This window comes from Dreissena polymorpha, chromosome 15 (genome assembly GCF_020536995.1).
Source record: "Dreissena polymorpha isolate Duluth1 chromosome 15, UMN_Dpol_1.0, whole genome shotgun sequence".
NCBI classification, from domain to species: Eukaryota; Metazoa; Mollusca; class Bivalvia; order Myida; family Dreissenidae; genus Dreissena; species Dreissena polymorpha.
This window is the reverse complement of record NC_068369.1, coordinates 64,581,286-64,594,666: the sequence shown is the minus strand read 5'-3', so window position 1 is coordinate 64,594,666 and position 13,381 is coordinate 64,581,286. Positions and strand designations below refer to the sequence as shown.

Sequence of the window (13,381 nt, the reverse complement as noted above, 5' to 3'; positions counted from 1 at the left end):
CATGGCCTATGTGGGCGGGGCGCCCCAGAGTTGGTAATGGGGCCATGCAAAGTTGAGATTGACTGTATTGTCATAAAAGAGGTTCAGTATCAATTCGAAGTGAATCAGTGTAGAAATGAAGAAATTATAGTAAAAGGCAATTTTGGGTGGGCTAGGCCAATGTGGGCATGGCCTATGTGGGCGGGGCGCCCTAGGGTTAGTAATGGGGCCATGCATGGCTGAGATTGACCATATTGTCATAAGAGAAGTTCAGTATCAATTTGAAGTGAATCGGTGAAGAAAAGAAGAAATCATAGTAAAAGGCAATTTTGTGTGAGCGTGGCCTATGTGGGCGGGGCGCCCCAGGATTGGTAATAGGGTCATGCATAGTTGAGATTGACTGTATTGTCATAAGCGAGGTTCAGTATCAATTTGAAGACAATTGGTGTAGAAATGAAGAAATTATAGTAAAATAACCTAAACAAATGAGTAAAAATCACTGACCCGGCCCCACCCCAACCCCCATAACTTTTGACCCAGGGGTCGATCAAAATTCCAAATAGTGCCGGGTCGCACATATGCTCATAGCTACCATGTGTGTAAGTTTCAAAGTTCTAGTGCTTATAGTGTAGGAGGAGATAGTGGCCAGGACGGCAGAAGACGGAAAGATCTTTACGGTGCTTATATAGAATGGTTATCGGGTTTGTTTAACAAAGCGCTTTTTTGTTTACAGTCTATCTGTCAAAAAAACAATGGCGGCGCCCAGAGAGCGTCCTAAAAAACTGCAAAGCGTGCAAAAACACGCTTTAAACATATTGTACGCAAAGTGAGCCGAAGTTGAATGTTAAGAAAGATATTATTGAATAGATTATTTACGATGCTGTATGTTCAGTTGCTGACACAGTCGAAAAAGCTAAAAATAAAGGCGACACGACAGGTCCAAACTTAGACAAAAAAAAATTGAACGAGTGGAAGGGACAATTCCCGTGGCTAATCGTTGAAAATATTGAAGAGGAGACCCGTTTTATGGTGAAATATGTAGAAATTCATCGAAGGCATGCAATCTAAGCACAGTTTGGGCATATGAAGGTATTTGAAAAATTAAATTGTATTATACTGAATACACTGTTGAACTTGTATAAATAAAGTAACGTAAAGTTGCTAGTATGTTTATTTTGATTTTTTGCATAAAAATTCCCATTATTATATAAGTTTAGGTCATTTAGAAAAGTTAAGAATTATTTTCCAAAACTTAGTAGTAACATTAAGAATAAAATTCCAGAGTTAAGAATTCTTTTTGAAAACCTGGTAGTAACGTTAAGAATTTCACAAAACCTTATCTGGAGCTCTGATCATATTCATGATTATTGAGAACACTACTTCCAGAGGCCGTTGCATACACTTATTATTTCTGACCACAGTGCTACCCAAGTCTTATTTACAATGGGGTATAATTATGAGCTACTATAGACAATATAGCTAGTTACTAGTTAGCCACGGTAATAACATGATTGCTCATGATGGAAGAAACTAACGGTAAATTGATCAATTCTGACAACTGCAATTCTTTTCAACGACAAAACACTATTATTTTCATAAACATATGGAAATAATGGTAATTGTTTCTCAAACATATTACATAAAACATTACATAGTATGTGTAATCACTGCATGGCTAATTATGAAATCTGTCTGAAAATCCAATACATTATGCAACCAGGCCAACCTGGAAACAACCATTCAACAGGCTATATTTATCTATTCTATTTAATGAAGCCACATATAAATAGTAACCAATGAACACAAAGAGCATCCCAGCAGTGTTTACATTTTCCAATATCTGGGCTTGTGCTCAGAATTGGATCATGGTGGCATTCATTTTCAACCTGACAGGAGATATCAATGAAAGTGTTGAAGTAGTGGGAGAAATAAACACTGTGCTTCATGTTTTATGGACAGGTGCCCGATTTATAATACAGGGCTATTAATCTATAAGGTTTACAACAACCACACATTAATTAAAACTAAAGCTACAACACAAATGTTTGCAATACCAGGCAATGTCAAAACAAGACAATTTTTGCTTGTTTTATGTTTCATCTCTACATTATTTTTAATACTCAGAATGTGCACAATACTAGGTCCTAAGAAAACGCAAAATGAAAAAGAGTTTAAACGTCAACAAAATGTGTTATTCATTTTTCCTTGAATCAAGTTTTGATGCATCTCAACAGAACAATAGCCTATTGAGAAGCTCAAGAGCATTTTTCCAGGGAAGAAGCCAGTTCTTCATAGTTTATGGTGTCTTTGAGGGTAATTTTTAGAAAGCTCTAAGAGGTGGTATCGAACCCAGACTGCCTGAATTCTAGGGGGAAACCACACCCATTACGCTTCACTCAACAGAATTTTGGACCAAGAAATCAAGGCCCTGGTTAACACATCATTCATACATGATAGTAGATCACAAGGCAAAACCTTGCCATACCTGATTCTGAGTTGGAGGAGGAGGTAGAATTAGTTGCCGTGGAGGATTCGCTGATGCTTCGTTCCTGTCGCACGCGGTATTGACCGTTGGTCAGCTGGTCAAGTCGCCGCTGCAGAAATCGCTGTTCCCGCTTCAACTGCTCACGGACGGTCGACGTCTTTCGCTCTTTGTCTTCCAACGTCTGTGAAGATAGAATGATAATTGATACTTTTTGCTGCAAACAATTTAAATATGTTGTGATTTTTTTAGAAAAAAATTAGCACAATGTTAAAGATCCACTCCAGTTCAATTTCAAGCATACCTTAATCTGTTTCTACTGTGAGTAATATATATGAGATAGGAGCTTGTAATTTACATCAATACATTACTACAAAATGTAACTATTCAAATACTCAGCAGTGTTTTTTCACTTTTTGGGAATGGGACATGGTCCTTTCAGATAGGAAAATTTGAGGTGTTTTGACTAAAATTGGGAAATAAGTGGTGTTTCCGTTTTGCCAAAATATGCTTAAAAATTGAGAAAAAAGTGTTTTTCGTATTATCTTTAATAAGGTTGATATTGCATAACTGGATGAACAAATTTGGGAGATCTTATACTAAAATAAACGTTGCAATCATAATTCGATATGTTGCTTCATTATATTTGAATTCAAGAACTATTGATTTGGTATTTTATCCGGAAGCCTTTGTGATTAAAACAGATCAATGTGCTTGAAAACAGGAACATTAGTTAACAAACTCATCATCAATTATAGACCAAACAGGTTGCTATCTGTTTTACAAACCAGGCTATAATCTACACATGGTTCAATGTTTGTATCACAGATTCCTTTGAAAGCTTCACTCACTATGCAAATGAAGGAGCAGATTTTAAGCATGACCATAAAAAAGAACTACAAAGGCTTATTTAAACATCAAAAGTTCACTTCCCATAAATCCTTAGGGCTTTTGTTAAGTGGGAAATGTGATGCCACAAAGTCTCTAATGCATACGAGACCCCTAGATTGGCTTAATTAGAAATACATGTAGACATTTGTCAGTCTAAAATTATTATCAAACAGATCAATAAACCACTCTCAATGGACACAAACCATAATTATGAAAGTGACAGTAACCAATTATTGGATTGATTACACAGAGAGAAGATCCTAGGAAAGATCTGTTATAAGTAAGGAAAGAATGCCGGGTTTATAATATGTGTCGTGTTCTGAGAAAACTGGGCTTAATGCTTGTGCGTAAAGTGCCATCCAAGATTAGCCTGTGCAGTCCGCACAGGCTAATCTGGGACGGCACTTTACCCACATGCATTATGCCCAGTTTTGTCAGAACAAGACACATTGATAATATATAATGTATGATGTTAAGAAATGCAATGAAAGAACACTTAAACTCTCCTCTATGTATTGGAATAGATATTTACCATTGTAACATGTATATTATCACCACTAGGCAGTTTTTCTATAACAAAATGTTACAAAGAAACGAACAAATTCTACTTATGTTTTACATACATGTATTTAGTTCACTTCAAGTAAGAGAACTTCAATCAAATATTAAGTGTTAACAAGATAAGTGTTCATATTGTTTTGAAGGACTTCAATGTATTATTTTGTTTAGTTATTTGAAAAAGGAAGTAATGTTTATCATCAACAATCAAACATCAATCTGTTATTTTAATTGACATGATACCAAAAAACAAAGCTGTGTTAAGTGCTTCATTAAGTAGGGCACAAAAGGAGCAGGCAAAATTCTTATTATTTATCGGCTTGAAAATACTTTACAGAACAGCATGACAATATAAAAGAGCAAAGTGTCTAAGAACCAGTCAGCTGAAGAATGTATATTGTAACAAGAGTGCCAAACTGTCACAAGATACGCCCGTTCTAAGGTTTTGGACACCATGCTCAATGCTTGAAAGTGTCCTCAAGACCTAGTTATTGACCCGGCATGACCCATATTTGAACTTGACCTAGATATCACTTAGATGTAACATCTGACTAAATTTGGTGAAGATCAGATGAAAACTACTTCAATTAAAGAGCGGACAACATGCTTAATGCTTGAAATGCACTATGTGACCTCGTTTTTGACCCGGCATGACCCATGTTCGAACTTGACCTACATATCATCTAGACACAACTTCTGACCAAATTAGGTGAAGATCAGATGAAAACTACTTCAATTAGAGAGCGGACACCATGCTAAATGCTTGAAATGCACTAAGTAACCTCGTGACCTAGTTTTTGACCCGGCATGACCCATATTTGAACTTGACCTACATATCATCTAGACACAACTTCTGACCAAATTTGGTGAAGATCGGATGAATACAATTTGAATTAGAGTCCGGACAAAGTGGCGCCGTTGAAAATGCACTAATTGACCCTATGACCTAGTTTTTGACCCGGCATGACCCATATTCGAACTTGGCCTATATATCAACTAGATGCAACTGCTGACCAAGTTTGGTGAAGATCGGATGAATACAATTTGAAATAGAGTCCGGACAAAGTGGCCCCTTTGAAAATGCACTTATTGACCCTATGACCTAGTTTTTGACCCGGCATGACCCATATTCGAACTTGGCCTAGATATCAACTAGATGCAACTGCTGACCAAGTTTGGTGAAGATCGGATGAATACAATTTGAAATAGAGTCCGGACAAAGTGGCCCCTTTGAAAATGCACTTATTGACCCTATGACCTAGTTTTTGACCCGGCATGACCCATATTCGAACTTGGCCTAGATATCAACTAGATGCAACTGCTGACCAAGTTTGGTGAAGATCGGATGAATACAATTTGAATTAGAGTCCGGACAAAGTGATGCCTTCCGCCCGCCGCCCGCCGCCCGCCGCCCGCCAAGGGGTTTCACATAATACGTCCCGTATTTTATACGGGCGTATAAAAATTGATTTTAGGTTGATGACAATGATAAACAGTTGCCTTTCTATAGTACCCAAGCACAGTGAAAAACTCATGTACCTGTGGAAATCATGATTAGATTGAAGGAAAAATGAAACTTACCAATAAACATGTTGTTAAAAATAACTCGTTTCAAAAATCGCGAAAAAAATAAACCCGATGAAAATATCGCAAAATAAAACTGGATAAAAATATTGCATAAAAATATTGCATGTGTTAATCGGTTGCATGTCTCCAATCAGACCTGACTGATATATAATCTATATACTACCTCTGACCAAGTTTGGTGAATTCAACTTGAACTAGAGCTTTGTCACTGAATGTGACTTATACCCCCATACCACTTTGACGCAGGATAAAAAGTTGTTTAAAAGTTTCGGATGAATACAATTTGAATTAGAGTCCGGACAAAGTGGCGCCGTTGAAAATGCACTTATTGACCCTATGACCTAGTTCTTGACCCGACATGACCCATATTCGAACTTGACCTAGATATCAACTAGATGCAACTACTGACCAAGTTTGGTAAAGATCGGATGAATACAATTTGAATAAGAGTCCGGACAAAGTGGCGCTGTTGAAAATGGACTAATTGACCCTATGACCTAGTTTTTTACCTGGCATGACCCATATTCGAACTTGGCCTAGATATCAACTAGATGCAACTACTGAACAAGTTTGGTGAAGATAAGATTTATACAATTTGAATTAGAGTCCGGACAAAGTAAAATGCACTAATTGACCCTTTGACCTAGTTTTTGACCCAGCATGACCCATATTCGGACTTGACCTAGATATCAACTAGATGCAACTACTGACCAAGTTTGGTGAAGATCGGATGAATACAATTTGAATTAGAGTCCGGACAAAGTGGCGCCGTTGAAAATGCACTAATTGACCCTATGACCTAGTTTTTGACCCGGCATGACCCATATTCGAACTTGGCCTATATATCAACTAGATGCAACTGCTGACCAAGTTTGGTGAAGATCGGATGAATACAATTTGAAATAGAGTCCGGACAAAGTGGCCCCTTTGAAAATGCACTTATTGACCCTATGACCTAGTTTTTGACCCGGCATGACCCATATTCGAACTTGGCCTAGATATCAACTAGATGCAACTGCTGACCAAGTTTGGTGAAGATCGGATGAATACAATTTGAATTAGAGTCCGGACAAAGTGATGCCTTCCGCCCGCCGCCCGCCGCCCGCCCGCCGCCGCCCGCCCGCCCGCCGCCAAGGGGTTTCACATAATACGTCCCATATTTTATACGGGCGTATAAAAAGCTGTGGGTGTAATGTTACAATAATTTGGATTGGTGTTGGTCTTCCAATAATTATGCTGCACCCATAGTTTTTAGAAATTACATGTACCTAACAGTTCTCAGCATTCAACACAATTAAGTACGAAAATATTAAAACTGTGCTGATATGGAGATGTTATCATGTCACGACTGGCTATCACTTTCAAACAAGATAACTGTTCTTATTTTTGTCTGCGTCTAGAATAGAACAAGGGACACATATTCAACTACAGCTGACTCGTCACAAACAGTGAAAACAGGATAACCATTGAAGATAAAATCATACATGTGAACATTTTGATCAGTTGATAGCAAGGGTACAACAATGGATGCATGTAGCTTATCTAATGACATCAGTGATAAAATGTATTCATACTTTTAACTTCAAATACTTGATGATTTCGATAAGTGAGATTTTTTGTACTGCAAATCCACAAATATTCAAACAATTGAAGATCAAATGTACAAGTATATAAGACTGGTTACTTGTCAATACTATAGGTCTTTACGCTCAGTTGGTAAAGCAATCAAATTGTCAAAAGCAGTCATTCATACACTGATCAAATCATTTACCTTTTAGCTTTTTTCGCTTTTAAATTGCTATATAATTGTAACGTGTCAAAAGTATTGCTTTAAACAGATTCTTGATCAGGTTGAATAATTCAGAAAGACGTGCAGATCTAATGCCAATCTCAACATAAAAGAATTGGTCTAAAATACATACATGTTTTTAGTTTGTTTTTCTGATTATTAGGCCTTTAAAACAGTTTTTCAGTCATATTTCTGTGTTCAATAACTCAACACACACTTCTTGGAGCTAACTGGCTTACCAGTAATATACGCACATATTCATGCCAGTCACTGACACCTTCTCAACTTAAATCACAAAATGCTAGTATAAATATAAGGGATTTCATGACCAATAACACAAGAGGTTCAGTGGCAGGGCCTGGGAAGTAACCTGCAATCCTCTGATTTGTATGCTAGCCCAGCACTCTACCAACTGCTTGCATGTGTGTGTTATCATTACAATCTATATTTGCTACATACAAATTAATCACTATATGAGTATCGCTTTCCTTATAGTCTGGATAACTTACCAGCCAATAAACCCATATCAATAAATCAAAATCTGGCCACTGTTAGTTACATAAAAATGGATCACTTTTTAAAAGAAACTTTGTAAAAAAAAAGATAACTAAGCTCAATCCTAGGTAACTGAAGAGTGCTTTCAAAGAACCAGTTTATTTCATTAGTATGGCATATAATCTCTCAATCAACAACACCGGCCAAGTTTGTTTGATAGCTGCCTAAACTAAGCCCTGCTTTAAAATACATAGAATCTCATAAAGATAAGCATCTGAGGACCAAATTTCTTGTTTACACAAATACCAACAATTATTACCACACCCCTAATTGATACACCTGTTTTAATACTGTAGGCTGTTTAATATAGGTACCAGTATAAGACCAAGTAAACAAACATGAGCACAGAGTACACTGAGCAACAGCCAGTAAAGAAATCGGTAGCAAGAAAATATAAATGATCTTAGTACAAAGGAAGTTCTGACATAAAGCATATACATCAGGTTTCATAACAGTATCATATACTCCCGAGTACCTTAATATGAAAACACAAAGACCACTGAAGACAGAAAATGGTACCGTACTATACTATAATTAAGAGTTTGATTTCTTAAATGACATTCAAACTCGAATCAATAGCACAATACACACGAGAATGTGTTCTGTTACTGGAGGTGATAATACATTGTATACAAGGCATGAGGATGGAATTACATCAATGACAGTGCAAAAAAGTTAAGCAAGTTAAAAGTGTCACAAGCTGACAAAAAAAATCAAGCAAAAAAAATAATTTCTATTTCCTGTTGTTGTGTTATCAGAAACAGTTCTACTGATTATATCATTATAATGATAATGAAACAGAAAATTATTGTTTCATTATATATTTATTCAAAGTCTTCATCTTAGATAAGATCTGAAATGATCTGAATGAGTTCAGTGACCACCACAACCACTTGTTGGGGTCCAACTAAAAACAAGTGAAACATGCCTTTGATGCAATATCTTTCACCAACCAATCGAGTATTCTTAGTTTCCTTTTGATATTTATATTTTACAATCCTATCCCAGTAATGGTATTAAAACATTCACATTTCCAGTATTTGTTGTACCACCCATATTGTTGCACTTCATTCAATCATTGCATCATTTAACCAGAAATGCGTGCAAATTATGTGGGCATGTCTGTACTTGCACAAAGACACCTAATGTAAAATTTTACTTTGGGATTCCAGAATGAGATCAACAGGAATAAATTAAAATGATCAGCTGACAGCCTGACAACTTAATCTTGTCACATTCTAGGCCTCAAAACAGACAATTGGGAAATGTACATAAAATTATGGACCCTTCCTTAATTGCTTACAAGTGCAAAAATTTGTGAACTAGAACCTACCTTAATAAAACTTTTTGCTTTCATTAAAAGTCCTAAAGTAGTGTGTCTGGAGGAATCTGATCCCAATGGCACAATGTCTTTTAACTTTTCTAAACAATATCGCAAGTTGGCTCTCCTGAAAAAGTAAAACATAACAAATAGACCTGTGCACACGAACATGTATGAACAGAAACATATGTGTCTTGTTTTGACAAAACTGGGCTTAATTTAAGCAAAAGTTTCAATTAATCAGGGACGACACTTTCCGCTTTAATGGTATTTTTAGTTTCAAGGAAGTCCCTCCTTACCAAAAATCAAGTTTAGGCGGAAAGTGTTGTCCCTGATTAGCCTGTGTGGACTGCACAGGCTAATCTGGGAAGACACTTTACGCACATGAATTAAGCCCAGTTTTTTCAGAACAAGACACATGTAAACAGGAACTGGTCTATACTCTACTAAACAGCTCCGCACATATACGATTTATTTTGAATTACACCATAGTTGGAAATAAACCTGACCTGAAAACTCTGCCAGTGTATGAAAAACTTTTAAGGCACTGTACTTGTAGGGAATGTTCAAGTGATTTTGCTCTGGCTCTAGTGTGATTTGTACTCATCCTATGTCGAAGAATTGTTTATTAAAGGGGCCTTTTCACAGATTTTGGCATTTTTTAACTTATTCATTAAATGCTTTATATTGATAAATGTAAACATTGGATCTTAAAAGCTCCAGTAAAAAATCAATAATAAAATTAAAAAAAGGAAAAGAACATTGCCCGGAGCAGGTTTGGAACCAGTGACCCCTGGAGTCCTGCCAGAGTCCTGAAGTAAAAACGCTTTAGCCTACTGAGCTATTCCGCCGAGTACACATACTTAACGTATTTTATACATTATAAAAGCAATCTTCGAAGTTGCACAAAAAACGACAAAAACAGAACTCTCCAAATTATTCAATCGTTACGCGTTGCAACGCTTTATAATTTTTAGGTTTTAAAATCGTCAAAAGATGCATATAATGGCTATATTAGAGCATGGTAATTGTTCAGTATTACTGTTTCCTCACAAATATCATAACTAAAACGAAAATTTGCGAATCTGAAACAACTTTTTTCAATTTTGTAAATTTACCAAAGCGTGAAAAGATCCCTTTAAATAAATAATGTGTATTGACCATGTTTTATTTTATTTAACATGACACTACTTGATTATGTTTATTATTGCCAGTAAATAAAAAAATTATCAAACCCTTCTGCACCAGTATTTTTTTATTTTTATATATGTAGTCATAAAAATGCTTTAATAAATAAATATGTTATGTTAACATATCACTTGTCCCAAAGGACAATAAACCAGAACTTTTTCAGCTTGTCCTAGAACACACTTCAATAGTCAGTGGGTGTGTATAAGAATTTTTGTATCCTACTCAGCAAGTGTCACGGTGTGGAGGTATTTTTATGTATACATTTTACAGGTCATGGTGCCAAAAAAAAATATGTTTATTTAAATATTGTTGTAGCTGATTTTTACAAACTAGCTTTATCACTCATATAATTTTGTTTTTTTTTGCTTATGGGAATAAGTCTGTATTTTAATCAATTTGCTATTGAACTATTCAAATCATTACATTTAAATCTTTCCAAGTAAAATTACAAATGCAACTTTAAACTGGGTCACAGCATATAGAACACATACCAGGGCACAGCATATCCAACAGTTGTAAAGCAATCCAGGGGAAGTAACTTATGTATTGAATTGCAGTGAACCTTGGCTGCACAGCGAGCTATTTTTACATCAATGCCTGCCATAATATCAGAGTAACCTGCTGTTAAATGAATGCTTAGATGTCAATGTCTAGGTTACGAGTTGGTTTAAGTACAGTATACTTATGATACACATATAAATGAACCAGAAAACACTTGCCTGTTCTTTTCCAATTCGTTGTGTGTTGACCTGAAAAAGTTCACACAAGTAAAGTCTAAATAATCAAAATGATGGGAAGATAACAATTGTTTCTGTAATACATGAAATAAGTTAACAAACAGCTAAATACATGTATACCACTCAAACTAAAGTAATACCAGCTTCTATGTTACTTTATTGGCCTACTTAGTCTAATGTTTTTCAAAGTCAGCCATACATATTATACACAACATCATTTTTCTTCAAATAAATTGAAAGAATCTTCATTGTTTAATAATGAGGGAAAGCAAGAGCTTTCAATGAGATATAAACCAAACAAACATATAAACTCATTATAATCACCATGCTTGTGGACAAGAACCTGTTTCATATTAAAGATGCTCACAGCTCTTAAGAAGGGGTTGCCAGATCAGACAAGTTTCTGATTATAAAGACTGATATGCTATTCAACAGGAGCAAAATTTTAGTTTCAAATTCAAAAATAGGTGGAAATGAATTCTACACCCCTGTTAAGAGAAAAGATTTTAACAAATCTATGTGAGTATTACCAACGCAATCCAGGAATAGCTAAACATAAAAACACTTTTCTTGCTTGAACTTTACACCATGTAAGGCACATAACTTTGTTTTTATTTGAGACCAAGCAAAAGTTACAAGCTCGACTATATAAACTTACGTACTGAAAGTCCAGTCACAATTTTGCAAGTGTAAGGTTTTCAGGGTATGGACATGTTCCAATCAGTTTTAAAATAAAAATCTTAACTTGATAAACATAGTTATTGTTGCATTAAGAGACGTATGCAAATTAAAAACAACACAAAATATCAATTTGTGAACATCAACCTTTATTCATTTATTAAGTCTAGGAATAAGTAACACTGCTTTACAAAATGATAACAATCCTTGTGAGGCAACAATAACAAGACGGTATAGTTGACCTAGTTACAAAAATCTAACATCCAACAAGTTGTTGCTTTGAATCTGAACTAGATCATGGTTTATTGAGGTATTTTGTAACTTTTATTTGTTGATCCAAAACCATTCTAACATAACTAAACATGAATGCTGATTTAGCACTATTTTGCTAACAGCAAAACGGCGGCCATATTGGATTGAAACAATCCAGCTGTCAAAACTTTTTTCCCTAAAATCTTATCCACACACAATAAATCCCATATTTTAATAAAAGTAATTTCTTATAACACAATTTAATTCCGTGTATACGAACATTATGCATTAACTCCATCAGTAAACTTTGTTTGATACCAGAGAAACTATCCATTTTCGGTTTCCAAGACACACAAGCATACCTATTTCCCTGAGTTTTCTTTGATTTTGAACGTTTCTTGAAGCTATATTCATCTGGCTCAGGCAGACTTGATGCATAGCCATGTTCGGCTTCTGAAAATTTAAATCGCAACTTTAAACTTTACATTTTTCCATAATTTCTTCCGTACTTGACACGTAATAAATCACCGAACTTCTGCAGCGAATGCTTAACTTAACGTTTAAATGCAATAAATCCTCACCTCTTTCACGTCTGTCCAAGTATTCCGCAGCTTGGAGAAGTTGCTCGATATGAAACATGTTTGCTTAAAAAAACGCAACACCAAATATCTTGTTTTAAAATTTTCGTTTCAACTCTACCATTCGAACGTCAGTTTTGTTTTGACAGGCGAGATTTTCACGTTGAGGCAGAAATGATTGTTTATCCTGTTTGACTACAAGCGGTTGTTAACCACCGTTTCATTGGTCGTGCGCCCATGTAAAAGACGTTTGATTGGTTACAGCTACATAGGAAGTTAATTATACGATGCCGTTACATACCGCTTTAGATCATAAGACACAAGAAGCTCCGCCTACGATCAGCTGCGATCGCATAAGGTCAAAATTTGACCGAATTTAAAGGTAAAAGAGCATTGTTTAAAATGAGTAACGTTTTGGTCTACTGTGGAATCCAAATGTTATTGAAAACAGCTTTTGGGCACGACATCAGAAGTTTATTGTATTATCGAAATCCTACACACAAAGAATCGTTAGCGGAACAATAAATAAACCCAAAAGGCGCCTCTCAAAGAGTGCGTTTTAAATTAGTTTTGATTCATTTACTGCAATGCAAATGAGCACGTAAGTTTCAAGCAGTTGCAGCAGTTGCATCATACACCAGTGCATATTTGTTGAACTGTTAACCTCATTAACCATTGTAAGCACATATAATTATGCACAATTTGAATGGAAACAGATCTAGGTCAAGTCAACGTGTTTATAATGAGAGGCTCGCCCGGGAAAATACTTGCCCACATATTTTG

At 35.7% G+C, this 13,381-nt stretch overlaps 1 protein-coding gene and 1 long non-coding RNA gene across 3 annotated transcripts in view; both read right to left on the bottom strand.

Moving 5' to 3' along the window:
* The window catches only part of LOC127859360 (max dimerization protein 1-like), a 30,571-nt gene extending 17,791 nt beyond the window's left edge, over nt 1-12,780 (bottom strand). The window contains exons 1-5 of the mRNA XM_052396717.1: nt 12,602-12,780; nt 12,383-12,473; nt 11,073-11,102; nt 9,175-9,289; nt 2,465-2,645 (exon numbers count right to left, since the gene is read on the bottom strand). Coding sequence (XP_052252677.1) covers nt 2,465-2,645; nt 9,175-9,289; nt 11,073-11,102; nt 12,383-12,473; nt 12,602-12,659 — 475 coding nt within the window. The 5' untranslated portion in view covers nt 12,660-12,780. The remainder of the gene's footprint in view (nt 1-2,464; nt 2,646-9,174; nt 9,290-11,072; nt 11,103-12,382; nt 12,474-12,601) is intronic.
* Nucleotides 4,032-6,587, bottom strand: LOC127859370 (uncharacterized). 2 transcript variants are annotated; one of them, XR_008039334.1, is made up of 3 exons: nt 6,453-6,587; nt 5,013-5,838; nt 4,032-4,856 (listed from the first exon to the last, which is right to left on the bottom strand). It is a non-coding gene; the product is annotated as an uncharacterized LOC127859370 (long non-coding RNA). The 2 variants fall into 2 exon arrangements; XR_008039335.1 differs by having other exon boundaries at nt 5,169-5,838.
* Nucleotides 12,781-13,381: the final 601 nt, after the last annotated feature.